Raw genomic sequence first — 25,736 nt, 5'->3', positions numbered from 1 at the left:
TAAAAACTAAAAAGTCACCCTTCTATTTAAAAACATAAAGCTCGCCACAAAGATACGACACTCAGGTCCTCTGACTCCCGATCACAGTGTTTTCTGTCCTTGATGACATGCGTCCCAGAAGCCTAATGAATTATAAGAGAGCCCAGGCATCCAGGGTTCCAGAGGCTTCTCCAGGGCCCCACAGAGCACCTGGAATTAGTCTTTCATCAGGAGATGTTGGTGACTCTTCTAGAAATAACCCACCTAGAAATCACATTCTGCATCAGTACAGACAGGAAGCAGGTTCTATTATCTTGCTTCCAGAAAGTGGGAGCCCACCTGGGGAGGTAGAGGAAAAACCTGCAGGGTCCCAGGTGACAACAGAGGAGCAGGTGTCTGGCCTCTTCCTTCCTGTACGTACAGAGCTGCTCCACGTACAGGAGCAGCTCTGTACGTGGTCTGACTTTTGGGCCGTGAACTTCCATCGCCTCCCGCAGACGTCTAGTATGTTGCCTTCTCCTGAGATGCGCCTGTTCCAGGTGAGGCCTGAGACCCCCGCCGAGTGCGGTCTCTCCGGCCCAATTAGTCCTCCTCGGCTCCCCAGTTTCTGGATGGCACTGTGCCCACCACAGATCACAGGACTCCTCAGATTGCATCTGGTCTCAGGGCGATTCCGCACAGAAAGGAGGGTTCTGGCCTCACCAGATCTGCAGCATCTTGAAGGGAAAGATGAGGCGGGGACACTTCAGACTCAGTACTCACACCCCATGCGAGGGGGCACTCACAGCTAGCACTAGCAGGAAGGTTTCAGGCAAGGAAAACTCACCTCCATTCTGTTCACAGTGGAAATGAAGACAGTCTGGCTACCATTTCTCAAACCCTTCAAATTAGAGAAACAGAAACTCGTTTCATTCTTCCAGCCCGAGTGGCAGTTCTGGAGGGTTTATCAGGGGCCTTTGAGAAGCCCTGGAAATCCCGACCCGCCAATCACTGCATTTCCACACCCCTGCTCAGGTGCCCTCCCAGCCATGGCCCTCCCTGCTCAAGGGTACCCCCGACTCTCCCCACCATGCGCCTCCTCCGCTGGCCAGGTGGGACGCAGGCGGCCAGGGTGGGGTGGTGCCTGTCCCGCGCTGGGACGAGGACTCAGGGGTGCAGCCCCGAAATGGACATTGAAGGAAGCTCTTTGGAAAGATGGGGACACATCGCACTAAGTGAAGTAAGCCAGACAGAGAAAGGCAAATACCACCTGATACCATTTATAGGTGAAGTCTGGAAAAATGACACAGATGAACTTATTTACGAAACACAGACAGACCCACAGCAGAGAAAACAAACTTATGGTTCCCAAAGGGGTAAGGGGGGGAGGGATAAAGTAGGAGTTTGGGATTAACATATACACATGACTGTGTACAAAATAGATAACCAACAAGGACCTACTGTATAGCACAGGGAACTCAACGCAATATTGTCTAATAACACATAAGGGAAAAGAATTTGAAAAGGAATATATATATAGATTCCCAGGTAGCAGTAGCGATAAAGAACCCACCTGCTGGTGCAGGAGACATAAGAGACTCGGGTTCAATCCCTGGGTCGGAAAGATCCCCTAGAGGAGGGCATGGCCTGGGAAATCCCTCTGGGCAGAGGAGCCTGGTGGCTACAGACTATGGGGTCACAAAGAGTCAGACATGACTGAATCAACTTAGCGCACACACACACATACACACACATATATATATAACTGAATCATTGTGCTACACCCTTGAGACTAACACAACACTATAAATCAATTATACCTCAATTGTTTTTTAAAGTTAGGAATACATAACAACAACAACAACAAAAAAAAAAAAACAGGGAGACACTCCCCAACAGGCACTCATGCCTTTCTTCAGGCAGAGAAACAGAAAATTCCTGTTAGGAGCCAGTTCACCCAAGATCACAGCTAGAAGTGGCAGAGCTGGGATTCTAACCCAGTTTTAACACCGAGACCCACGCTCTTCCAACCTTAGCCATTTCTGCACGGTGGTCACTGAAAAGTCAGCGGAAGCACCAGCGATGCAAACAGCAGTTCCGTGGCATCCCACCCTCCCCCATCCCACCTCATCCAGAAAGAAGACCCAGAGCGTGGAGCACAGAACCTGTCTCTACTAGAAGCTGAATTAACATTGCATTTCCTGATGCACTCCCTAGTCATTTCTAGCTTTCCTTAGAATTTTTCTAAGTTCAGGCAAACACGGAAATGACTTCCAAAAATTCAAAAGAGCAGCCATTCACTCAGAGAACTCTGTTACAGCTGAGCATCAACCTCTGAAATCCTGGCAGGGGCTCAGCATCCCCCACCGGCCCTCTTAGTATTTCAGAGGCATTGCACCTCACTCCCACACCAAGGGATCAGACTCCTCTGTAATCATAATCACACCAAAGACCTAGGATTCTCTCAGAAGTGCTTTATGTTGGTTTTCCTTTTAAACACATTTAGTTCAACAACAACAACAACAACCCTCAAGGCATTCCAGCTTAGAACTGCCATTCTCGAGGTCAAAAATTGATTCATACTCAACCAGCTGATTGTCTTTGAAGCAATTTTATTTCCTCAGTAGCATTTGGGAAAGTTTTCAAATTTTCCAGTTAATGTATCCTTAAGTCGATCCGACCACGAAGCAATTTGGCTCAATTACCTATTTAATAATTAGATCATCTTTCCTCATCTTGAAGAGACCGGTATATGACATCACCCCTTAAGAGGACATCCTCTGGGCTCCTCCCCATCCTCATCTTTTGGACAAAAGGAAAGGGCTCGAAACCAAGACTTTAAATCAGCCTCAACCATTTCCTCCCCGCCCCAAAACTTTAGCTTCTTCAGAAGTATTAAGAAGGGAACATTCAAAGGACTAGAAGGATTGGGCTCAAACATACTTCAACTTGTTATTACAGAAATCTTCTAACACATGACAATGGTAGACAGAAGGCTGTAATGACCCCCAGCTCCTCTTACCCAGCTTAAAATCATCAACACACAGTCAATACTGCCTCATCTCTAGCTGCACCTCCTCACACCCATGCCTCAGAAGGTCTTGAAGCAAATTTCAGAGAGCATTTCATTCCCCGTGTATCTCTAAAGATCCTTTCATTATGTAAGCACAATAACCTAATTACTAATTCCATATTGTCAAATATCCAATAAGTATTCCAATTTCCCTAATAACAGCTATGTTTTATCAATCTTTTTATTGACATATAGCTGATTTACAATGTTGTGCTAATTTCTGTGTACAGCAAAGTATTTCAGTTATACGTACATACACGTTCTTTTTTAACATATTCTTTTCCATTATGGTTTATCACAGGGTATTGAATATAGTTCTCTGTGCTATGTAGGCAGACCTTGCTGTTTATCCATGCTATATATAAAAGCTTACATCTGCTAGCCCCAACCTCCCACTCCACACACTCCTCAAGCCCCTCCTCTTTGGCAGTCACCAGTCTGCTCTCGGTGTCCGCCATTCTGTTTCTGTCTCATAGATAGGTTTGCCATGCTAAGCTGCTTCAGTCGTGTCCAACTCTGAGACCCCATGGGCTGTAACTCGCCAGGCTCCTCTGTCCATGGTGTTCTCCAAGCAAGAATACTGGAGTGAATTGCCATTCCCTTCTCCAGGGGAATCTTCCTGACCCAGGTATCCAGTCGGCGTCTCTTATGTCTAACCTGCATTGGCAGGTGGGTTCTTTACCACTAGCACCACCTATGAAAGTGAAAGTGAAAGTCACTCAGTCATGTCCAACTCTTTGTGACCCCATGGACTATACGGTCCATGGAATTCTCCAGGCCAAAATACTGGAGTGGGTAGCCTTTCCCTTCTCCAGGGGATCTACCTGACCCAGGAATCGAACCCAGGTCTCCTGCATTGCAGGCTGATTATTTACCAACTGAGCTATCAGGGAAGCCCACTATGGATAGGTTTATTTGTGTCATATTTTGGATTCCACATGTAAGTGTAGCGTCTATATTTTAAAGACTTGCTTACAGATGAAAACAACACACCGTTTTCAGCTGGTCTTTGTTCTTCCCACTCTTGCTATATTCTTCTTTTTCTCTCATCCTGCGGTCGACTCGGCAGCCTGTGGAGTTTGTGCCTCACCCCATTTGGGGCCTACTCCCTTTTAAAAAGTCCCTTTAAATAAACTTTGATGAGCAAACTTTCATTGCCGGATTTTTGGCTCATTCCCTTTGGAAAATTACTCCACGTTTTCTTCTTCTCCCCTCTTGAAACTCAGGCAAGAAATATATGTTGAAATTCATTACCTCCATATTTCTCTTTTCATCAACCTTTCTGTTATCATCAACCTTCCCTTCATCTCTAAGGGGACAGTTTACTTTACAACTCTTTTTTTTTTTCTTTTTTGGACTAACTTCCATAGGGCACTCTGAAAGCCTCATGGTTCTATTTATTCATCCAGCAAATATTTACTAACCACCTACACAGTCCCTGACTTGTACACTGTAATAAAAACGTGGCAAGGCAGGCCCCAGAGAACAAAGTCCAATTCACGCAACTCCAGTTCTCGAAATGTGCGCTAGAGGGCGCGTCTTTCCCGTTGGCATCTGACAACTCTACGGGCAGCCTACACCTCAGGACACAGTCAAGCGATAATCTCACACAACTTGCCCCTTAAAAACGAAGTAAATTCCATTTATTGGATTCACGGACAAAAAGAGAAATAAAGAAATTACATAATTCCCCCCAAGGTCCATTTTTCCAGACACCACAGGTAGAATGCCTAGGGCTTACAGGTTTGGCAAAATTACAAAAATGTTAAAGACTATTTTCATTCCAAAATACCCAAAGAAAACTGAAAAATTGAAATCAATAAACCTTCAACTGAATGTCAATGAGAGTGACATATCAACTTTGCTAACTGTTAACTGTAGACTCAAAAAGACTTCCTTACACTTAAAACAATTAACAAGTTTAATTCTCTATACAATAAAATTTCCTGAATATGCCCCAGTAACGGCCAAGAAACCCAAGTCAGCTGACACAACCAGTGTTTATACAGCACCTAACCTGTACCAGGCATTGTTCTGGGCTGTGGATGGACAGAGTCCCACTGCCCTTGGTGCTTACATTTGACGAGAGAGGTAATGAACAAGCCAACAAATAAATAAACAAGGTCAGGTCTGTGATCACTGTGACAGAGGAAATAAAGCTGGTTGATGGGGAAAAGAACAGATAGGGAGCTCTTGAGTCAAGTGTTTAGAAAATGTCTCCATGAGATGACAGCTATACAGATATCTCAGTGAAAAGAGAGCGCTGGGAATGTCTGGGAGCAGAAGTTTCCAGAATATTCCAGGAAGAGGGAACAGGGGCAAAGTCTTATCCATGAGAGTGTGAGGTTTTAAAAGATAAAGAAGAGTAGGAAAAGCACAAATAACAAGTATTAGGATGTGGAGAAAAGGGAACCCTCCTACTGTTGATGAGAATGTAAATTGGTGAGTCATTATGGAAAACATTACGGAGATTCCTCAAAAAACTAAAAATATAGTTACCATATGATCCAGTAACCCCAGTCCTGGGTATATACCTGAAGAAAATGAAAACCCTAATTTGAAAAGATATATGCACCCAATGCAATGGTGCAGTGGTAAAGAATACCCCTGCCAATGCAGAAGACAGAAGACACGCGGGAAGATCTGGATCGGGAAGATCTCCTGGAGAAGGAAATGGCAACCTGTTTCAGTACTCTTGCCTGGAGAATTCCATGGATGGGGGAGCCTGGTGGGCTACAGTCCATGGAGTCACAAAGAATTGGACACAACTGAGCAACTGAGCACACACACACTGTTTACAGGAGCTTTTTTTACAACAGCCAAGATAAGGAAACAACCAACTGTCCATTGACAGGTGAATGGATAAAGAAGATGTGGTGTATATATATATACAACGGAATACTACTCAGCCATTTAAAAAATGAAGTTTTGCCATTTACAGCAACAAGGATGGACCTGAAGGGCATTACGCTTAGTGAAATAAATCAGCAAGAGAAAGACAAATACTGTATGTTATCACTTATACATGGAATCTAAACTATAAAACAAATGAATAAATGTAACAAAGCAAACAAGCTCACAGGTATTGAGAACAAAACTAACCATTACCAGTGGGGAGCAGGAAGGAGTGAGGGGCAAGATAGGGGTAGTAGCCCCCCAGGCTCCTCTGTCCATGGAATTCTCCTGGCAAGAATACTGGAGTGGGTTGCCATTCCCTTCTCCAGGTGATCTTCCCGACCCAGAAATCAAATTCAGGTCTCCTGCACTGCAGGTAGATTCTTTACCATCTGAGCCACTCGCAGGTACAAACTACAGAGGTATAAAATAAATAAGCTACAAAGAGATGCTGTACAGCACAAGGAATATAGCCAGTATTTTATTATAATAACTTTAGAGTATAACCTATAAACAATTTGAATCTCCATGTTGTATATCTGAAACTAACATAATGCTAATATCAACTATACTTTCACTTAAAAAAAAATAACAGAGGAGGAAGGTATACTGAGATGAGGAGGAGGAAGACTGCTTTTTCTGAATCTACTGATATGACCATGCTTTTTCTCCATTAATCTGTTACAGTGGTATATTTCTTTAATAGATTTTCCTTATGTTGAAACCTCTTTATATTTTTTTACTAAAGCCTTTTTGGTCATGATGCATTTTTAAATATATTTCTGGATTTGACTTGCCAAGATTTTATTTTGGATTTTTGTGGAGATCCTCATATGTGAGATGGGCTGAAAATTTTCCTTCACTGTCCTGTCCTTGTCTGGTTTCATTTTCAAGATTATACCAGCCTCATTAAAACATTTGGGGATATTTTCCCCACTATTCTCTGTTTATATATGAAGAATTATCTCATCATTAGAGGTTGAAAGCCTTCCCAAATAAAGCAATCTGGGCTCCTATTTTAAAAGGTAAATTTTACCTTTCTTACTATTTTTTCTCCTCCTTTGGGCATATTCTATTGTTCTTTTCCTAACTTTTTAAGTTAAACTCTTGACTTCTTGATTTTCAAAATGTCCTCTCTTTTGATGAATATATTTAAGGGTAAAATTATAATTATAGTTGCATGACACAAGATTTGTAAGGTGGTGCTTTCACAGTCATTCATTCATTTTGTCATCTTTTTGTTAATTATAGGCGTACATCTTTTTATTGCACTTCACAGATGGTGCATTTTTTACAAACTGAAGGGTTATGGCAATACTGTGTTGGGCAAATCTACCTGCGTCATTCTTCCTACATCATTTGCTCACATCATGTTTGTGTCACATTTTTCCAATTCTCACGATATTGCAAACATTTTCATTATCATAATATGAAATAATGTTAACATATTACATTATAGTAATCTGTAATCAGTGATCTCTGATGTTACTCTAGGACTTACTGAAGACTCAGATAATGGTTAGAATTTTTTTGTAATATAGTATTTTTAAATTAAGTTGCCATACATGTTTTTTTTAGGTATAATCCTACTGCACACTAAACAGACTATGCTGCTGCTGCTGCTCAGTCGCTTCAGTCGTGTCCGACTCTGTGCGACCCTGTAGATGGAAGCCCACCAGGCTCCCCCGTCCCTGGGATTCTCCAGGCAAGAACACTGGAGTGGGTTGCCACTTCCTTCTTCAAGGCATGAGAGTGAAAAGTGAAAGTGAAGTCGTTCAGTCATGTCCAACTCTTAGTGACCCCATGGACTGCAGCCTACCAGGCTCCTCCATCCATGGGATTTTCCAGGCAAGAGTACTGGAGTGGGGTGCCATTGCTTTCTCCGAAATGGACTATAGTATAGTGTAAACAGAATTTTTATATGCACTAGAAGACAAAAAATTCACCTGATGCTTCATTACAATATTCACTTTATTGCGGCAGTCTGAAAGCAAACCCACAATATCTCACAGGTGTGCCCGTATTTCTAATTTCATTGTATTCACAGAATACAACCGCTCAATGATACCTATTTTTTTTAATATCATCTCATAAGTGGGACTGTTGTATTCACTGGCTCTGTCTGTTGATTTTCTTATATTGCAAGATTTCTTGGATATACCCAGAGTGATGGCCAAGAGAACAGTCCCCCTTTATATAACCCTCTCCAGGCATTCAGGAGGAGTGACTGCAAATATTAACATACACCAACCACAGAGTTCATGGGAACAGAAAGAAGGTCCAAAGGGGATTTTTTTGTCGTTGTTCCAACTCCAGCACCCTACCCAGAGCTCGAATCCAGTCAAAACCAACATGCCTTCCACCTATCCTGGGGAGGGGTGGGGCGGCAGAGAGATTTGCACATTAAAGCGAGGGAGAAACCAGAGTCCAGGGCTGGACTGGTCAGACCCCGGAGCCTGTCAGCTGACCCTCCCTTCCGGGAACACGTGCTCAGGTGTCTCCGAGTTCCCCGGACTGGAACTTTCGGTGGAGCCACTGGGCCTGCGCCTGGGATGCCAGCTCCAGGCTCACAGGTCACATGGGAAGCACGGGGAGAATGAGCTCCGTCCGAGGGACAGTGACTAGTCACATCAATCCTGTCCCTGGGACCCTGCAGCTGGAATAAAGAGGGGCGCGCAGAGCAGGCTGTCGAGGGCATTGGCAGAGAAAACAAGGCAGCTGGCCCGCTGAGCCAGCATGGAGATGAGGTGGGAAAGCGGGGGCCCAGCGTCCTGCTCCACCAGCCTGACACAGGCTGTTACACACAGGCCAAGCGCTCCCCAGCCCCTGGGACTCTCCAGGGCCCATTCTTCCTCCAGGAGCCCACAGCGCACCCCCCAGTCGTTTCTGGGGGTGCTCGTGTGCACTGGAGGCTGCCTGTCCCCTCTTTCCCCCAGCCGCTGTCTCTGCCACCTCTCGGGACCCACGGGCACCATCACGCCACCCCGCTCCAGAACCCCTCAGGCCCCACACCTGGACACAGTCCCTGCTGCTCCTGTAAACTCAGGCTCTCCTGAACCCATGCGCCTGAACCCTGATCTGGGATGCTGCCTGTCTGCTAGCAGGTTTCCAGGGATGGGGAAAGACCAGCTCAGCCCTTGGGGTCTTTTCCACATCTCAGAACCCAGTCCCCTCATGCTCTGCCTAACAATAGCCTTTCAAAAATGATTAGTACTGAAACAGATCGCCAGCCCAGGTTGGATGCATGAGACAAGTGCTCAGGGCTGGTGCACTGGGATGACCCAGAGGGATGCAATGCGGAGGGAGGCGGGAGGGGGGTTCAGGATGGGGAACACATGTAAATCCATGGCTGATTCATGTCAATGTATGGCAAAAACCACTACAATATTGTAAAGTAATTAGCCTCCAACTAATAAAAATAATTGGGAAAATAAAATAAAAATGATTAGTATTAAACACAAACGGCTTCCCAGGTGGTGCTGGTGGTATATAACCAACCTGCCAAGGTAGAAGAGGTGAGAGATGCGGGTTCCATCCCTGGGTGGGGAAGATCCCTTGGAGGCGGGCATGGTAACCCACTCCAGTACTCTTGCCTGGAGAATCCCATGGACAGAGGAGCCTGGCGGGCTACAGTCCATAGGGTCACAAAGAGTCGGACACGACTGAAGCAGCTTAGCATGCGTGCCCAAACACAACAAGCTAACATGCTGGTCTGAAGCATCTCTGTTTGAAATGCTACCTAAGTCTAAGGCTGGCATGAGAAAAGCAGTGGTTGTCTGTTCTACGTGGGTTTCACCACCTCACAAAGGACACAACCACCACCAATCTGTCCACCAGCGCTCTCTGATGAAAACCTACAGCAGCAGGCAGAACTCAATACTAGTCACGATCTCGTCTGCGCGAGATGCTTTGAGCGTGTCATTGAGCGTGCATGTCTCAGCGACACTGCCTTAGATTGAGGTCCTAAGAAGTGGAGCCTGAGCCAAAGATTCTATTCGAGGGGAATGAGAAGTGTTGGGAGGGGCTCTCTGGAGAAGGGGAGTGGGACGCAGGCTCAGGTGAGGGAAGGAGCCAGGGATGTGGTCTCAGCTGGAGCACAGAGTCGCCTGACCCCCAGCACAGGCTGCCCTCAGATCTGGCCCCACACCCGGACACAGTGACTGCTGGGTCAGCACTCGCTCGCAGTGGTGGGGATGGTCTGGGAGCAGCCCCCAGGCTAGGCAGCTGTGAACCTTGGCAGTCAGCGCTGGAAGCAGCTTGCACACGGAATCCACAGGGTCCCGGCAGCCTCCACCGCAGACATCCTCTCACCTGGGCGTTACTAGGGTGAGGAGAGGAAGGCTTAGCGATGCTTCAAAGGAGGTAAAGAGGGGACTCAGGGAGGGGGGCAGCAACGGGGTGGAGGAGCTGCTCTGCTTTCTCAGGACCCGCCCTTTCCTGGACCTTTCTCTCCTGTGCTGTGCTCTGGACTGATGGAAAATTCTCATAAAGCCAGGCTGGCCAGGCCAGGCTGGGCCCCGCCGATGAATGCTCTGGTCCCTGGGGACGTGGGACGGAGGGGCATTGTGTCTGGGATCCTGGACCCTGGAGGATCCTGGAGGTGGAGACAGAGTCTTGTCTCTACACCCCACAAGCTGCCTAAGACAAATGACATGCTTCAGTCCCCCCGCCCACACTTTGAACATGGCATGTCAGAGTCAAAAAGCCCACCCGAGAGAGGTGGGAAAGTGAGCTGGGGCAGACCACCTGCACAAACGACAGCCTGGACCTCTTGTTAAAGGGCCGTTTCTGATTAGAGTTGGGAGTGGGCTGCAATTTTGCAGTCATAACAAACCACGGGGTTGCTGGGCAGAGCAGGGGTGCTAGACTGCCACCTGGAGTCCACTCGCCCACTCTCTCAACTCTGGTTTTCCCTGGTGATTCGTCCCTTCCCCCTCCACACACACACACCATGGCCTCCAGGTGGAGCTGAGCCTCTCGGGGCGGCATGTGCCCAGGCCAGGCCGTCCAACACATGGCCCTCCTCGGATCTGGTGGAGCCACTGCTCTGGCAACAAGCATCAATGGATGCCAGCCGAGGACGGTCAGCCCTGCAGCTGGTTCTGACCCCAGGGAAACAACTGAGCCTGGGCAAGCAGAAGGCAGAGCTGCTGCCCGCTCCTGCCTGCCCTGCGAGATAAGGAGGCAGCAGAGAGGGAGATGGGCTGGGTCCCGGCCTCACAGTCAAGTCCCCGCCCTTCTCAGTTACAGATCCCACGGTTCCCCTTTAAGGTGTCAGTGGATCTGAGTTGAATGAAGTTCCTGCTTTGACTCACCCCGATCTGAGCCAGGTCTCCCAGGCCCTTGTCCACGAGTTACCCTGACTTGGGACCCTCATCAGCTGATAGAGACAATTGATGCAGCCCCAGGTCTGAGTCGAAAAGCGAGGCATGGAAGGAAGTTTCGGGAATGAGCCTGTGGCCGTGACCAGGCCCAGCCCTCACCAGGGGCAGGAGGGGAAATCACTCATCCAAGTCTTGGCAACCTGGCGGCGGGCCTGGCCCAACCCCAGGCTCCAGCGCCTTCTGCGGCAGGAGACTCCGGGCTGTGAAGCGAAGTGTCAGCGGCCGGGCCCGCCTTTGCTGACACGGCCCTGCCTCTGAGTGGTCTCTGCAGTGCACACGGTTTGCACACATGCTCATTTGAGTCTCACAACCCCTGACGTAGGAGGAGCAGGAAAGAAGACCCGAGTCAGGAGAGAGACAGGACCGGCCAGGGCCTCCCAGTGGGGATGGGCTGGTGCCCAGGCATCCCGGAGCTCAGGGACCGGCAGAGGGAACCACCTCGAAGGTTCTCAGCAGTTCTGCCTGGCCGCCAGCTGGGCAAGCTGCGGGGGCTTACTCCAAGGTGCCCCGATGTCTATCTATTACCCAATTCCAGTAGTGGTCATCATCCAGCTGGGGGGAGCCCAAGCTGACTCACTGTTGTGACTTTGGAGCTCCATGACCTTGAACATAACCCCCTCAGGGTGGGGGAAAATGAAGGAGGCCGAGGCAGAGGCTTCCCTGCTTCCAGCTGAGCTCAAATGACCACTCCTCACACGAGCTGATGTCAAGAAAACATCAATCCCCGTTAGTCAGCTGCGACAGGCATCAGTGACCTAGGGAGACATCCAGCCCGGACGTCCAATGCCACACACTCCTGAGGAGCCAGACCCGGTGGGGGTTGGGGTGGTGGTGCAGGGGGATGGGGTCTCTCCTGTCCCACTGCCCCAAGGAGGGGAGAACCCGAGGCCTCTCTTGACCTCCCATTATTGTCCAGGAGACCAGCCCACAGCCCAGTAAAATGCACTCAGTGGGCACACCTCCCCCCAGCCTCCCAGCCCACAGCCTCCAGCCCTGGACCCACCAGCCAGTGGGCAGCTACTTCCTGGGTGTATGAGCCCAGCCCTGCACTAGACCCTGCCGGGGTTCAAGAAGGAAGGACGCGGCCCTTGCCTTCAGGGAGCCCCCCTTCTCAGCGGAGGTCTCACGCACACAGAGGAAACTGGCGTATAAGCCTGCACATACCTCTCAGGGGCAAGATGGTGTGTTAACTCAGGGACTGTTCCGAGGACGGAGGAGTGTGTGCTAGGTGGTTCTGGAAGGCAGGCCTGGCGGAGAAGAGGGCTTAGGAGGGTGGAGCGGAGGTGGGCGGAGGGGCACAGGTCAGACCAGCACCAGGGGAGGCAGGAGATGAGCAGAGCAGGGGCGTCTGCAAGGGTGCCCCCAGGTGGGCCAAGGACCCAAGTGAGGGGAGTTCCAGAAGCACAGGGCCTTGTTCTCTGACCCCCGCAGAGCGGCCTGTTATCCCAGAAGCCAGTGTATGGCAGGTGGTCAGTAAGAACCCACGTGCAAACTACACCGGAGACCCATGGGGGCCCCCCAGCAACCCTGCCTGAACCCCAGCTCAGCCCTGTGATGCCACCCCCCATCTCAGCACAACTCCCCTAAGTCCTGGCACTCACATCCCTGGGATTTGACCTACATGTCATAACTAAAGGCCTCTCCCACCCCCGAGGGTTTCACTCCCCAAAACCCACCTTACAAAGTCTGGTTGTCCTCAAAACCCCAGCCCGGCTGTAGTGGGTCCCCCTTTTTCTGAGGGGTGGTTCATTCTGGGGAGGCCAGGGAGCTCCAGGCCAGGTGTGAAGCCCGGAGGAGCCCTCACCCTGCGGCCGGCCCCAGCCTCGCCTTCCTCTTGTTCCTCTGTGCCCTGCGGACACACGGAAGCTTGTCTGCCAGCCTCTCTCCCTGCCCAGAGCTGGCGGGCACCAGTAGGGAGGTGCCACTTCCTCCCCAGCCTCCCTCCTCGCCCTCTCCGCATCATGCTGAGCCAGCACTCAGGAAGCCAGAACAAGCAACCCCAAACCAGAGGAGAGTAGACCATCCCCCCGGAGCTTCCCGATGATGATGGCGGCTGGGGAAGGGGACTGAGGCTCCTGACGCGCCGTCTGTGGGGTGTGGAAGAAGACAGTGGCTACCCGGGGCCCCTCCTCAGAACTCTTTATTCCTGAAAAGGGAAGAAAGGTCGATGGGTATGGAATGGGGAAAACGAAATGTGACTCGAACGAAGACCCTGACCCAGGGCTCTGTGTCAGCTCAGGAAGGAGCAGCAGGCTAGCCCCAGGGCCTGGGGATCTCGACCTGGAGTCCCAGAGCTCCGGGAATCCCTCGTACATTCTGCGTCCCCGTGAGTATGTGTGTCTTCCTGGGGAGAAGGTTCATAACCTTTGCCATCTTGTCAGAGGGCTTCGTGAGCCCAAAAGTGTGAAGAAACGACTGCCCTGAAAGGAGAGGGAAGCCTGCAGGCGTGTCCATCCCTGGGGGGTGGTCTTGCCTCTGGAGCCGGGTGTCTGCTTCCACGTTTCCTGTCTCTGGTGGGCCAGGCGGGAGCACAGAAGTTGGCTCCCCACACAGGCACCATCGCTGCTACCACGGGAGAGGCTGGGCAGCCAGGACCACCTCTTCTTCGGCCGTGACTCCCAGCAGGCCAGGGGAGTTTTTCCACCGAGGCACAGAGTCTGTCTCTGATTCCAGGCTCCATCAGACCCTCTGCCTTCACCTCCTGAGGTAGGTCTTCTTAGGAGACATGGCCTCATGCTGGGGCACAGGCCCAGGGCCCCATTCTGAGTCTCTGTGTCAGAGGCGCCCTGCACACTGCCCAGAGCTCCTGACCACTCCACATCTGTGCATAAAGACGAAGAGACCAGGGTCAGGTCTCGGGTGGAACATGGCCCCGCCCAGCCCCCCCCCCCAACTCAGTCAGGGCTAGGAGGGAGCAGTCATGGGCCCCCTGCACCCAGTCCAGGGTTTTGCATCCTCTTAGCCCCTACCAAGCAGCCCAGGATTATAATCCCATTTACCAATGAGACATTGTGGGTTCAGGGGTGCTTGGTGACTTGGTTCCAGATGTCCCCGGTCCCGACTTAATCTCTTAATCTCCACCACTAAGCACCAGTCCACACTGCAACAGCCACCGATGGGTGGCAGGCAGAGGACAAGTGATCCCCGAGAAGCCACATGGCTCTAAGGAAAGGGGGGAGGGCAGAGACGGGTCTCCAGCACTGAGCAGCAGCCTGGGTGTGGAGCAAGGGCCCTGTGGGGGCAGGTCCTCTCCCAGCCCCCAACTGCTTTCTTCCCAACCCACCACCCAGGAGGCCACGTCCCCTGAAGACACCCTTATCTCCCACCAACACCCCTGCCCATGCTCCTACCACATGGTTCCCGCTTCCTCAAAGCGCCATTTTCCCACCTGTAGGAGCATCTCTTAATGATGGTACAGTAGAGATACAGGGTCTTAGGGTCCAGAATCCAAAACGAGGTCCAGGCCTGCATTGCTGCACCACTAACTCCTGTGTGTGACCCAGGGCCAGCCTGGGGCTGCCTCACTTTCTTTGTCGACCACACGGCAGAGAAGCCCAAGCATCAGCTTGGAATCTGAGGCCTGGGGGACAGGTCATGGCTCGCCCCTTTCTCACTGCATGACTTTGGCCAAGCCTCTCAGGGGACCTCAATTCTCTTGCCTGGATGACCCCAGGACCCCGGTCCCACTTCCATCTCTCCTTCTTGCTTCCAGTTGTCCTTGAACTGCACTCGGGCTCACTGGGCTCTTTCCATTAGACATTTTGGTGTCCCCTCCCCTTGCTACAAATCCTTTTTTAGAGCAAATACAAGCCTCCAAGTTCGGACCCCCACCTTAGAAATCTTCCACACTCTATGGAAGGTTCTATGTTCCCTATGAGTCCCCAGGACCCAGCTCAAACCATCAAATTGCCTTGGGTGTCGCCAGCCACCTCCCCACCCTCCAGAACACTTTCAGTCTGTCCCCTACGGTAGCAGGCATCACCCTGTATGAGCACCCCAGGGACAGGGCTATGCTCCTCCCAAGGACCCCACTCAGCACACGGCTTGGCACACTGGGGCACTCAATTAATGATGTCACCCCCTCTTATCTGCTAAACTTAGAGTCCTCAGAACATCCCCGGGAGGAGGAGGCCCTCATCTTCAGCCCCTACTTATACAGAAGCAAACTGCGCCTTGAAGTGAAATGACTTCTCCAAGGTACTAAGGAGGAAGCACTTGTGCCAGGAGACCTTGGGACTGGGGGAGGTCTGAGGACTGTGGAGAGTGTCCTCTCTCCGGGCGGCTTTTAATTCTGGCATTCAGGGAGTGAGGATCTTGTAAGACAATAGTCCTACACCGAGAAGCCCAGTCTGCCCCACCTCCCCCACGTGACCCCCAACAAGCCCAAGAGGGCTCTGGCCAGCGCCAGGTCTCACCTGCTCTAAGCTGGGTGTGCCTGTGGAGGAAGACCAACACAGGGGCCCAAAGCAGGCGTGTGCAGCCACCCGGAGGGTCCTGGAGGAGGAACGGAAGGAGGCGGCCCAAGCCCAGCAGCGGCCCGCTCCTTTTGAGACCCCCCAAGCCAGCCCTCACGGTCTCCCAGGATCCCATCCAGAGAGGGGGCCCCAGCCCAGCGGCATCTCCAGGGGTCACAGATGCGGCTCTGGGGCGGGAAACAGTCGGCGGCGGCGGCGGCAGGTTCTGCGTGCATCAGAGCACGCGGCCTAAATGGGCCGCCTGGCCCTCGGGCCCGTGGCCGTGACTGCGCTGGTGGGTCTTCAGCGAGCCCTCCCGCGCGAAGCTCTTGCCACAGCGGGCGCAAAAGTAGGGCCTGCGCTCCCCGAAGACGCCGGGGCGGCGCGGGTGCGGCGCGGGCATGCGCGCGTGGGTGCGCTGGTGGTTGAGCAGGAAGCGCGGCTCGCGGAAGCAGCGGCCGCACTGCGCGCACTGGTGCGGCTTCTCGCCGCTGTGGATGCGCTGGTGGGTGAGCAGGTTCTGCTTGAGGCTGAAGCAGCGCCCGCACTCGGGGCAGGGGAAGGGCCGCTCGCCCGTGTGGGTGCGCTGATGGACCTCTAGGTTGTGCTTGACGCTGAAGGCCTTGCCGCACTCCGGGCACACGAAGGCGGCTGCGCGGCCCGCCCCGGCGTGCGCCTTCTGGTGCCGCACCAGGCTGGGCTGCTGGGCGAAGGTCTGGCCACACAGCGGGCAGCGGTGCGGCTGCTCCTCCGCCGGGTGGTGGATGACCAGGCCTCGATCGTCCCCCAGGCCCTCCTCCCCGTCCCCCGCAGGGGACCCGCCCCCGGAGGATGCCAGCTCGGTCATGGGCACGTCCGGCTGCAATCACCGGCCCCTGAGGAGGCAGAAACAGAGAGAGGAGTCAGAGGGCACCCGAGGGTTGGCCAGCCCCCAGCCTCAGTGCCCATCATTCCCCAGTCTTGTTCGAGCCAGTGTCCCCCTGCTGGAATGTCCTTCTTTCTTCTCTACCCCTTAATTACATCCTACCCCTCCTTGGGGCCTTTCTCAAATGACCCCTCCTGCTAGAAGCCTTCCTTGACCCCTCCAGCCTCTTTTGAGCCACGTGGCCCAACCCTGTGACCCTCATGCATCACACAGCACACAGGGGCAATCATGCCACTTCTGTCTCCCTAACCTGTGGGCATCTTAAGGACAGGCCTGCTTCCTTTTATGACCCACATCAAACGCTGTGCCTACCACACAAGGCACAGAATAAATGCCGATAAGTAATACTCAGAGGCTTCCAGTCTTATAAGTTGTCCTGAACCCGGGTGCACCTTATCCCTCCAACCAGAGTCTCAGGGAGGAGGGGAGGGACAGACATCCCCAATCTGGAGGGGAGGGTGGGGTCGACAGTGATTTAAAGATATTTTTGCAAAGCTTAGAAGAAACAAAACAAAAGCCCTGTAAACTTGAAAGTAACCTCAGTTAAACATTAAAGGCAGCAGCTCTTTGTTTATCAAAATGAGGCATGCCTGTAAAAGGTTTGCAAGTCACTGAACCACAGTGTGAGCTCGCAGGGGGCGGGTCTCAGCTTGATTCCTCTTGGCATCCCCCCAGCAAAGCCTGGCCCAAGGCTGAGGAACACTCAACAGCTCAACAAACAGCCCCAAGTTCAGTTCCATCTCCTTCACGCTGCTTCTCCTAAGGATCCTCTTTCCCAGGGCACTGTGTCCCTCTTAAATTGTTGCCCACAACACCCTGAGGAAGGGGCAGGCTTATGGAACCCCAATTTATAGATGGGGAAACTGAGGCTCAGTGAGGTCGACTTACTTGCCCAAGGTCGCCCAGCAAGGTGAACCAGGACTAGGCTGTAAATTTCCTCATTGTCAAAAGTTCTTCTCAATGTCCTAGCTGCACACCAGCTAAGCGTCCCTCAAAACACACACACACACACACACACACACAGAAGACCACCACTCTCCCGGCCACCACAGGTCATCAGGACCCAAAGGACCACTGCTTCTGTGGGGTGCTGTCTGTGGCCAACACCCTCATGCCTCCCCAAACCCTGGGTTCCAGCTCCTGCAGAGCAGTAAGGCCTGCTTCGAGGGGCCAAGCTGACCTCCCCCCAGGCTTTCCCCCGCCCCTATCAGGGGAGCCTCCTGGCCCTTCACCTGGACCTCCATGCAGGCCTTCACACTTCCAGATCTCCCTGCTTACCACCGCCTCAGTGGACCTACCAGCAGAGTGGGGTCCCAGAGGTACCCCCTCTGTCTTCTCCTGCCCTCAGGCCCCTGGTGGAACACCACTCATCCCGGGGAAGGGGACAAGGACTACTTGCAACAGACCCCACCCCCAACTCTTTCCCCAGGCAGCTGCACGGCCGTTTGCAAAGACAGATCATCTCTGTCCCCTTGGGCCAATCTCAGCTTGGCCTTGTCTCTGAGCCGCCTCCCCACTCCCCCAGCTATACCCCTGGCCGAGGGCCCCGCCCGCCGAGAGGGTCTCAGGCCACGGTCCCCAGTCTCTCCGGCGGCAAGTTCCTCCATCCCATCCCGCACTCACAGCCCAGGCGGCGCCCCAGGTCCTCCGGCCTCCAGCAGTGGCTCTTTCCTCGAGTCTGCGCTGCCCAAGGCAAATACGGTAACTCTCCGCAACGCCTCCGGGGGCCCCTTCTCCCTCACCCCCAGAAAGACGGCCAACCTCCAGCACCGCTCTTCTTATCAGACCGCGGCGTGAATCGGAAGAGCTGACCCCACCCACCCGACCCCCCGCACACAACCTTGCCAGCTCCTCGGGCCAGAGCGAGATCCTGGAGAAATATGGTAAACTCTGCGTCGCAACCCCACCCCCCACGAAAATATGTAGGCCTCCCACTCTGCTGCAGCAACCCACCCCATTCCGCTGCAAGCGCTGGCTCCCTTAGGGAATTCGTGCAACCCACCCCGCTCCCGCAACGCCGGGGGTAGGGGGAGAAACCACGCCACCCCAGATAAATACGTAATTAAGTCTCGGCGCTCGCCACTCCCGGAAAGGGTCTGCGCGGCTCCCGGCAAATACGGTAGCGCGCCCGCAGTAACCCTCCCCCAAGGGTCCGGCACCGGCCGGGGTAAATACGGTAATCTCCCGCCGCGGCCTCCGCCCGGGACCCGGCCCGGGACTCACGAGGCGCCGCCTCCCCGCAGCCCGCCGCTCCGCCGCAGCCGCCAACGTCGCCGCAGCCGCACAGCAGCCCCGTGAGGCTGGGAGGTCTAACTCTCCCACAGCCTGGCAGGAGCACCGAGGAGGCCTGCGAGCGGGGCTCCCGCCAGGGGCAAGACAAGGAACCAGGCGGAGGGCCGATCGGGGGGGGGGGGGGGGGGGCGGTCAGGACGCCCAGGCGGGCGGGCGGGCGGGTCGCCCCGGGTCCCCTTTCCCCAGCCATTCCCGGGTCAGGATTCCCCGAGCCCCCCCCCCCCCCCCCCCCCCGATCAAGCAGTTAGAGCAGTCTCGCATCCCTCATCCTACGGCTGTGCTGTGCTTGGTCGCTCAGTCGTGTCAGACTCTTTGCGGCCCCATCCATAGACTGTAGGCCGCCAGGCTCCTCCGTCCATGGTGCTTCTCCAGGCAAGAATACTGGAGTGTGTTGCCATTCCCTTCTCCAGGGGGTCTCCCCCCACCCAGGGATTGAACCAGGGTCTCCCGCAGTGTAGGTGGATTCTTTACCGTCTGAGCCACCAGGGCAGCCGAGCTACTCTAGTTAGGCCCACAGACTGGCGCCAGCGTCTGGGAAGCTGGGTCTGGGGGGCGTGGGAGGGACAAAGCCTTTCCTTGCAAGAGAGAGAAAGGGGTGAACGCAGGAAACTGTCCCCCCACTCCCACCCCCGGGGAACCTTTCTGAGCAGGGGCTTCATGGGTGGGAAACCGAGCCCAGCCTACCACCAGGTTATGCCGTCAGGATGACTGGGTGGAATAGAAGAGACACTTATTCCCCTACCATGCCATCCTTCCCACAAAGGAGCCCATTACAGTCAAACTAAAGACAGCCCATGCAAGAGCCACTTATAACACCCTGGGGAGGCAGCTGGTGTGGGCAGAGCTAGGCTGAATTCCAGCTTCCAAATGTCACTTAATAATACACCTTACCTAGGCATTACTCCTCTCATTACAAAGCCCTTTCCCATGTATTATCTCGCAGCAGCCTTCCAATAACCAGTGCCGGCTGAACCATACAAGTGTTATTATCCCATTTCATAGATGGGAAAATAAAATAAAATTGAAACACAGAGCAACTCTGCCAACACCCCACCCCCGCCTCTCCCCGTCCCCCCTTCCCCCACTGCAGAGTCCAGGTGGAAAGGCAGGCCCAGCTCTCTCTCCTTGGCATCGCCCTGGTCCCTCAACAGAGAAACAGAAACAGCATGCTTACCAGGATCAGAAGGAATAATCTCATCCCAAAGGGGAAAATACCTCCAAATTTACATTTTACAGATGAAGAAACTGAGGCTGGAGAAGGAAAATGATTTTTTAAATTAAAAGTGCTAGAGGAACATTCTGGGCTTCCCAGGTGGCACTAGTGGTAAAGAACCCCGTCTGCCAATGCAGGAGACATAAGAGACTCAGGTTGAATTCCTGGGTCAGGAAGATCCCCTGGAGGAGGACAAGGCAACTCACTCCAGTATATTCTTGCCTAGAGAATCCCATGGACAGAGGAGCCTGGTGGTGGGAGAGGCAGGACAAAAAGAGTCAGAAAAGACTGAAGCGACTTAGCATGCAAGCACTCACGCAGAGGAATATCAGTTGGCCCTTTCTGCCCTGGCCCTCTGCAGCTGCTGCTGCTAAGTCACATCAGTCGTGTCCGACTCTGTGCGACCCCATAGACGGCAGCCCACCAGGCTCTGCCGTCCCTGGTGGATAAAACTGCTAGGATTCCAGAAGGTCCAGGCAGGGCTCCTTACAGCAGACAGTGGGTATGGCTGTTGGGGTGGCATTATCCCTGATGAAGGCTTCTGGGAGGCACAAGCCTCCCAGCCTCTGGAGGTGCCCCCCATAGCCCTACAGGCACCCCAGGTGCCTTCCAGGGCCTGGGAAATGAATTCCAGGTGGGGGTCCATCTGAGAGTAAAACCAGTCTCTCACTCCTGACACCAGCTTTCACAGCTCACCCCGTGGACCAGTTCACCGCAGCCGGTCCCCTCTTGGGTACTCTCAGCCTCTGAAGGACCCACCCCCATCCACACTCCTCCGGTAGCCCCTCACTGAGGTTTGTGGAGCTCCACAGGAGAGACACCCCAAGGAGATTGGTATTTCAAATAGAGTCAATGGTGGGGGCAGAATGCTGGGAAAGCCAAAGACGTGAAACCACCAGGGTAGATGTTTACTCCAGCGCCAAGTGTAGATCTCCCACGGCATTGACGAAAGGACCCTCTAACCACTGACGATAACCCACACCCACACCCTACCTGGCCCGTGGAGCACCCACACCCCACCTGGCCTGTGGAGCACCCACACCCCACCTGGCCCGTGGAGCTCGGTTCATGAACAGCCATGCTACCCAGCTCTCTTTGGTTGCAAACGTCACCTGCCAGAGCGAACAGCTTTCATCTCTCCCACAGGCTACAGGAGAAATGGGAACACTTAGGAAATGACCAGATTTCTCAGAAGCAAAACAGTATACCTGAGGACGTCACCCTTATTTTTAGCAGCTGTGCCATATTTCTGGGTAAGCTACATAGAAAGGGAAGGAACACAGCCGGGGTCAGGGTAGTGGAGGCGGACAACACCACCTCAAACTCGTCACTCTCAGCAGAATGCCCAGGGCTCCAGGAAGCCTCCTTCCTCAGCCCTGCCTGTGTGTGTGATTTCTGCTGACTCACTTCATGCCTCTGGTTTCATACACAGACACCCCCGCACGCATCTCCTGCTGCCGTTTGCACGTGCTGTCGTGAGCACAATAGAATGGCAGCGTGGAAATATTCTGCAAACGCAGTCACGCTTCTCCGTCCACGCAGGGCCAGAGGCTGGCATGGAGATCCCCACCACTCCAAAGAGGCTCATGTGACAGCTGGACTCGGGACCCTAAAAAAAAGGCCCCGGGCTGCTCACAGCCAAGAACAGCTGGCCCGTGAGCCCCCTCTGGGTAAAGGCGTGTCCAGCTCAGCTGAGTCCTGGCCAGGGCCCTGTATTCCCTCCCTCCCCCGCCTCTGGGGTACACTGGCTGGACCAGCAATCCCCGTGACTCCCCTGGACCCGTGTGCTCCCTCGCAGAGGTCAGCCTGGTCATCCTCTGTCTCCCCTAGCTCTGGGCTGCAGCCCCAGCACTTCTGCACTCAGTTCAGGGACCATGCTACCGCCCTCCATCAGCTCGTCCCATCTCCCCAGATTGGATGGCTCTCTAAGGGGACTTAGTTCACTTTGGTTTTCCCACCAGGTCATGAGCTTCAAAGGGCAGGACTCAACATCTCCATATCCCAAGAGCCCAGCATATCATAGACCCTCAGTCAGTGTCTGCCGAATGAATGAATGCACGTCTGCCAATTACATCTGGGGGCGGGGCACAGCCAGCAGGTGTGCTGATGTGATGTGTAAGGGGTGAGGGGCTGCAGGCAAGTTACAGCCCCAGCCACGGCTCTGAGGGCCAGGAGGCACTTCGAGACCTGGATGGTGCTGTGGGGCTCTGGACATGAGTTCTCATCTGCTCCAACGTTCTTTTTCTTTGGAATTAAAACCCAAGATATGACCTAGGACATCCATTCGACCCCTAAGCTTGTAGCCTGCTTGATACCAGCTAATTTCTATAGCAACTGAGCTCTGTTTGGGAAAAATATTTTCTTCTCTTTCCATGATATGACTTCCATTTCTACAAATGCCGTGCAAGTAGCCAGATATGGAGGTTCATTTTTTAAATGACAACAGCAATCATTTATTGACTGAGTGCTGTGTACCAGGAACCCACACTACATGCTGTACCTAGATGACTTGCCCAAGGTCCCCCAGCTTACATGGTTAAGGCCAGAATTTAACCACAGGACAGAATCTATCCACTATTCCTAACAACAAAAGAAAGCTCCTTTTAGACTGGGGTGAGAGATGGGGGCAAGAGAAAACATGTCTATTTCTCAATAGGAGCATTATTCCTAGGGCTGTACTGTCCAATAGCCACGTGTGGCTCTTTACATTGAAATTAACTAAAATAAAATAAAATGGAAAATTCATGTTTTCTGAGGTCCTCCACCCCACCAGCCACAGTTAAGTGCTCCACAACCACACGTGGCTGGTGGCCACGACATTGTGGGGCACAGATATGGAACATTTCATCATCACAGAAACTTCTGGATGGTACTGGTCTAGGGCCCCTCCCCCTCCAGAACTGAGAGACTGGTCTCTTTTTAACCCAAAGATCAACCTATGCTGGGATCATTCATTTCCGTCTATCTGCTGGGATCATGTAAAAGCCTACTGTTTTCAGCCCCAAGGACTCCTCTTGCCAAAAGGTCAAGGCTATTTCTTTAGCAAACCCAAACTACTTTAAAAAAGAAAAAGTAAAAAGCTCAGCAGAGGCTCCACTTCTGCCAGGCACTCCCTGCCAAGTCCCTGCTGGTCCTCCTCTCTCCCCTGGTTCAGGGACCTCTCCCTGGCGGCTCGCTGGGGCTGGGCAGTAGGGAACCACACTCTCCCAAGAAGGCTGCCATCTGGCTGGCTGAGTCGAAGCTCATGCTGCTTGCCAAGGACAAGCATTTGCCCAGTACCTAAGGCATTTGTCATAACTCCCAGCCTGCTCCTAACAAAGGACACAAGGATGCTGCAGGCAGTTCCTGGAACCCCACCCCACCAAGCTCATCCGGTGTGTTGGAAGCTTGGCCCCGGGTCCCCACTGTAGACTTGCACTTACATGGTTGTGGATAGGCTATAAAGAAGTCTTTGAAGATCCTGACTTATTTACTCAAGGTTGTTTTCTGTTCCCCCTTGCAAGCCTTTAATCTCAGCATGCTCTGGAACATTTTGAACTATAAAACACGAGGCCAGGTCTGACCTTGTCTTTGATTTTACGGCATGCCTCTTCCTAAATTTTCTCTAACCTAGTTTGATTATTTTTAAATGAAAGGGAATTAAAAATTGAAGCTGATGATGCCAGACCTCCCTCGGAGAGGCCTGAACCTTGCAAAGGTGGAAGAAGTTTAGGCTAACAGGAAGTCTAAGACCTACCACCCACTTGCAAGGGGACTTGGTGAACTAGTCCCACCCTCCCCACCTCCTCCCCTATATCGCTGTCCTGCCCAGTTCACAGCTCCCAGTGAGATGGCAAATAAGAAAACCTTGTCGGGAGAGCCGGGGCTGGGGATAATTTGTTGAAGAATTAACTGTATATAGATTGTTCCAAGCTATGTATCAAAATGAACTCCTCGAGGGCAGGGACTGTGACTGCTGTAGACTGAACTGTGTTCCCCAAATTTGTATATTGAATTCCTGACCCCCAGTATGATGGCATCTGGAGATGGAGCCTTTGGGAGGCAATTAGGGATTAGGTTTAGACAAAGTAGCTCCAATACTTAGGTCACCTGATGTGAAGAGCCGACTCATTAGAAAAGACCCTGATGGTGGGAAAGATTGAAGGCAGGAGGGGAAAGGGACAACAGAGGATGAGATGGTTGAATGGCATCACCAACTCGATGGACATGAGTTTGAGCAAGCTCTGGGAGATGATGAAGGCCAGGGAAGCCTGGCGTGCTGCAGTCCATGGGGTCGCAAAGAGTGGGACACGACTGAGCGACTGAACAACAAAAGTGGTAAGAGTGAGGTCCGCGTGGTGAGATGAGTGTCTAAGAGGAAGGGAGAGACCAGGTCCTCCCTCTCTCTCTACTTCTCCCTCTCCCCTCTCCGGCCCACCACGTCAGGACACCAAGAAAAGGCAGTTGTCTACAAGCCAGGAAGCAGGCCCTCAGCAGGAAAAGAACCTGCCAGCTCCTTCATCTTGGACTTCCAGCCTCCCAGACTGTGAGAAACACATGTCCATCGTTGAAGCGCCCAGCCTGTGGTGGTATTCTGCTGACCCGAGCTGACGAAGACAGTGGATTCTTCATCACAGCATCTGTGAGGTCTGACACAGTGCCTGGCACACTGGAGGCTTATTTAGGAAATCATGGGGCAGAGCTTGTTTAGGCTCTGCCATCCCATCATCCTGACCTGGTCAATGGGACCTGCACCTCAGTTACTCTTGGTCTGATGGACTTGGTCCTGTCCCCATTGTGACCCAGAGCACCCATTGTGAGGGGGTGGGCACCTGGGGTCAGTGAACAGGTATTCATTCTCATGACTTTGGTGGCCGGGAGTGGGGGGAGGAGGCAGTGGATGGGGCGCTGCAACCAGACCTCACTAACCCCAAATCCTACCAATACAGCTGTTTGATTGATCTGATCATCAAACACAGGACATTTGTGAATGGTAACACATTCATTGTACAGAAACTCCTGCCCAGCTGATCTCTTCAGGTATCTGCCTGCCCCGCCCCTCAGGAACCTGATCCAACCCGGCTCTAACACAGACATGGTACCTCTGGGATGATTCCTGGAGGAGGAAGGCTTGCATGAGTTGGCCTCAGGATTTGAGGAAACAAGTTCCCCATCGTTAAAGTGGGTTTTGATGAGATCCCGGCTTCCCTGAGCAGGGCAGGCTGGGGGAGGCGCTGCCGGAGAAGGGCAGGGAGACAGCAGAGCCCCTGGAGATGGGGAGGGCCAGAGAGCCTGCCCGGGAAAACCCTTGTGACCTGGCCCCCGCTGGTCCTCAGAGCTGAACTCCTAGATGGACACACCTCGTCTACTCATGAGGTCTCACACAGCGTGGTTTGCCATCAAAGGCCGGGACCACGAGTCAGCAGCCCCACCTGCACATTAACCATCCCCAGCATTGTGTTACCCAGAGAAGCTGGATCACCTCCATGTCTTTTTGTGATGCTTCTGCCAGATGAAAGGGATTAAACAAAACCTGAAAAGAGGGGTGGCCGGAAGCCAGGGT

The 25,736-nt window shown here is 52.8% G+C and overlaps 1 protein-coding gene and 1 long non-coding RNA gene across 11 annotated transcripts; one reads left to right on the top strand and one right to left on the bottom strand.

Moving 5' to 3' along the window:
* Positions 1–9,301: 9,301 nt before the first annotated feature.
* LOC122673958 (zinc finger and SCAN domain-containing protein 2-like) lies at positions 9,302–19,132 on the bottom strand. Of its 9 annotated transcripts, none has more exons than XR_006334851.1 (5): positions 14,310–15,417; positions 12,987–14,131; positions 12,475–12,557; positions 11,888–12,065; positions 9,302–10,247 (listed from the first exon to the last, which is right to left on the bottom strand). XR_006334851.1 is itself a non-coding variant. In XM_043871850.1 (3 exons), exon 2 carries the CDS (start codon positions 16,609–16,611, stop codon positions 16,000–16,002), a length of 612 nt encoding a protein of 203 aa, XP_043727785.1. In that variant the 5' UTR covers positions 16,612–16,639; positions 18,913–19,132; the 3' UTR covers positions 13,434–14,131; positions 14,310–15,999. The 9 variants fall into 9 exon arrangements, 6 of the variants coding, with proteins under 6 accessions (XP_043727785.1, XP_043727783.1, XP_043727781.1 ...); XR_006334852.1 differs by having other exon boundaries at positions 11,888–12,010; XR_006334850.1 differs by lacking the exon at positions 11,888–12,065.
* Positions 18,478–24,979, top strand: LOC122673959. Of its 2 annotated transcripts, none has more exons than XR_006334853.1 (3): positions 18,478–18,572; positions 21,341–21,447; positions 24,620–24,979. It is a non-coding gene; the product is annotated as an uncharacterized LOC122673959 (long non-coding RNA). The 2 variants fall into 2 exon arrangements; XR_006334854.1 differs by lacking the exon at positions 24,620–24,979 and adding an exon at positions 22,156–24,382.
* The last annotated feature ends 757 nt before the right edge of the window (positions 24,980–25,736 follow it).

This window comes from Cervus elaphus, chromosome 18 (assembly GCF_910594005.1).
Source record: "Cervus elaphus chromosome 18, mCerEla1.1, whole genome shotgun sequence".
NCBI lineage: Eukaryota > Metazoa > Chordata > Mammalia > Artiodactyla > Cervidae > Cervus > Cervus elaphus.
Note: the sequence above shows the minus strand (reverse complement) of the source record. Positions and strands in the feature narration are given on the sequence as shown.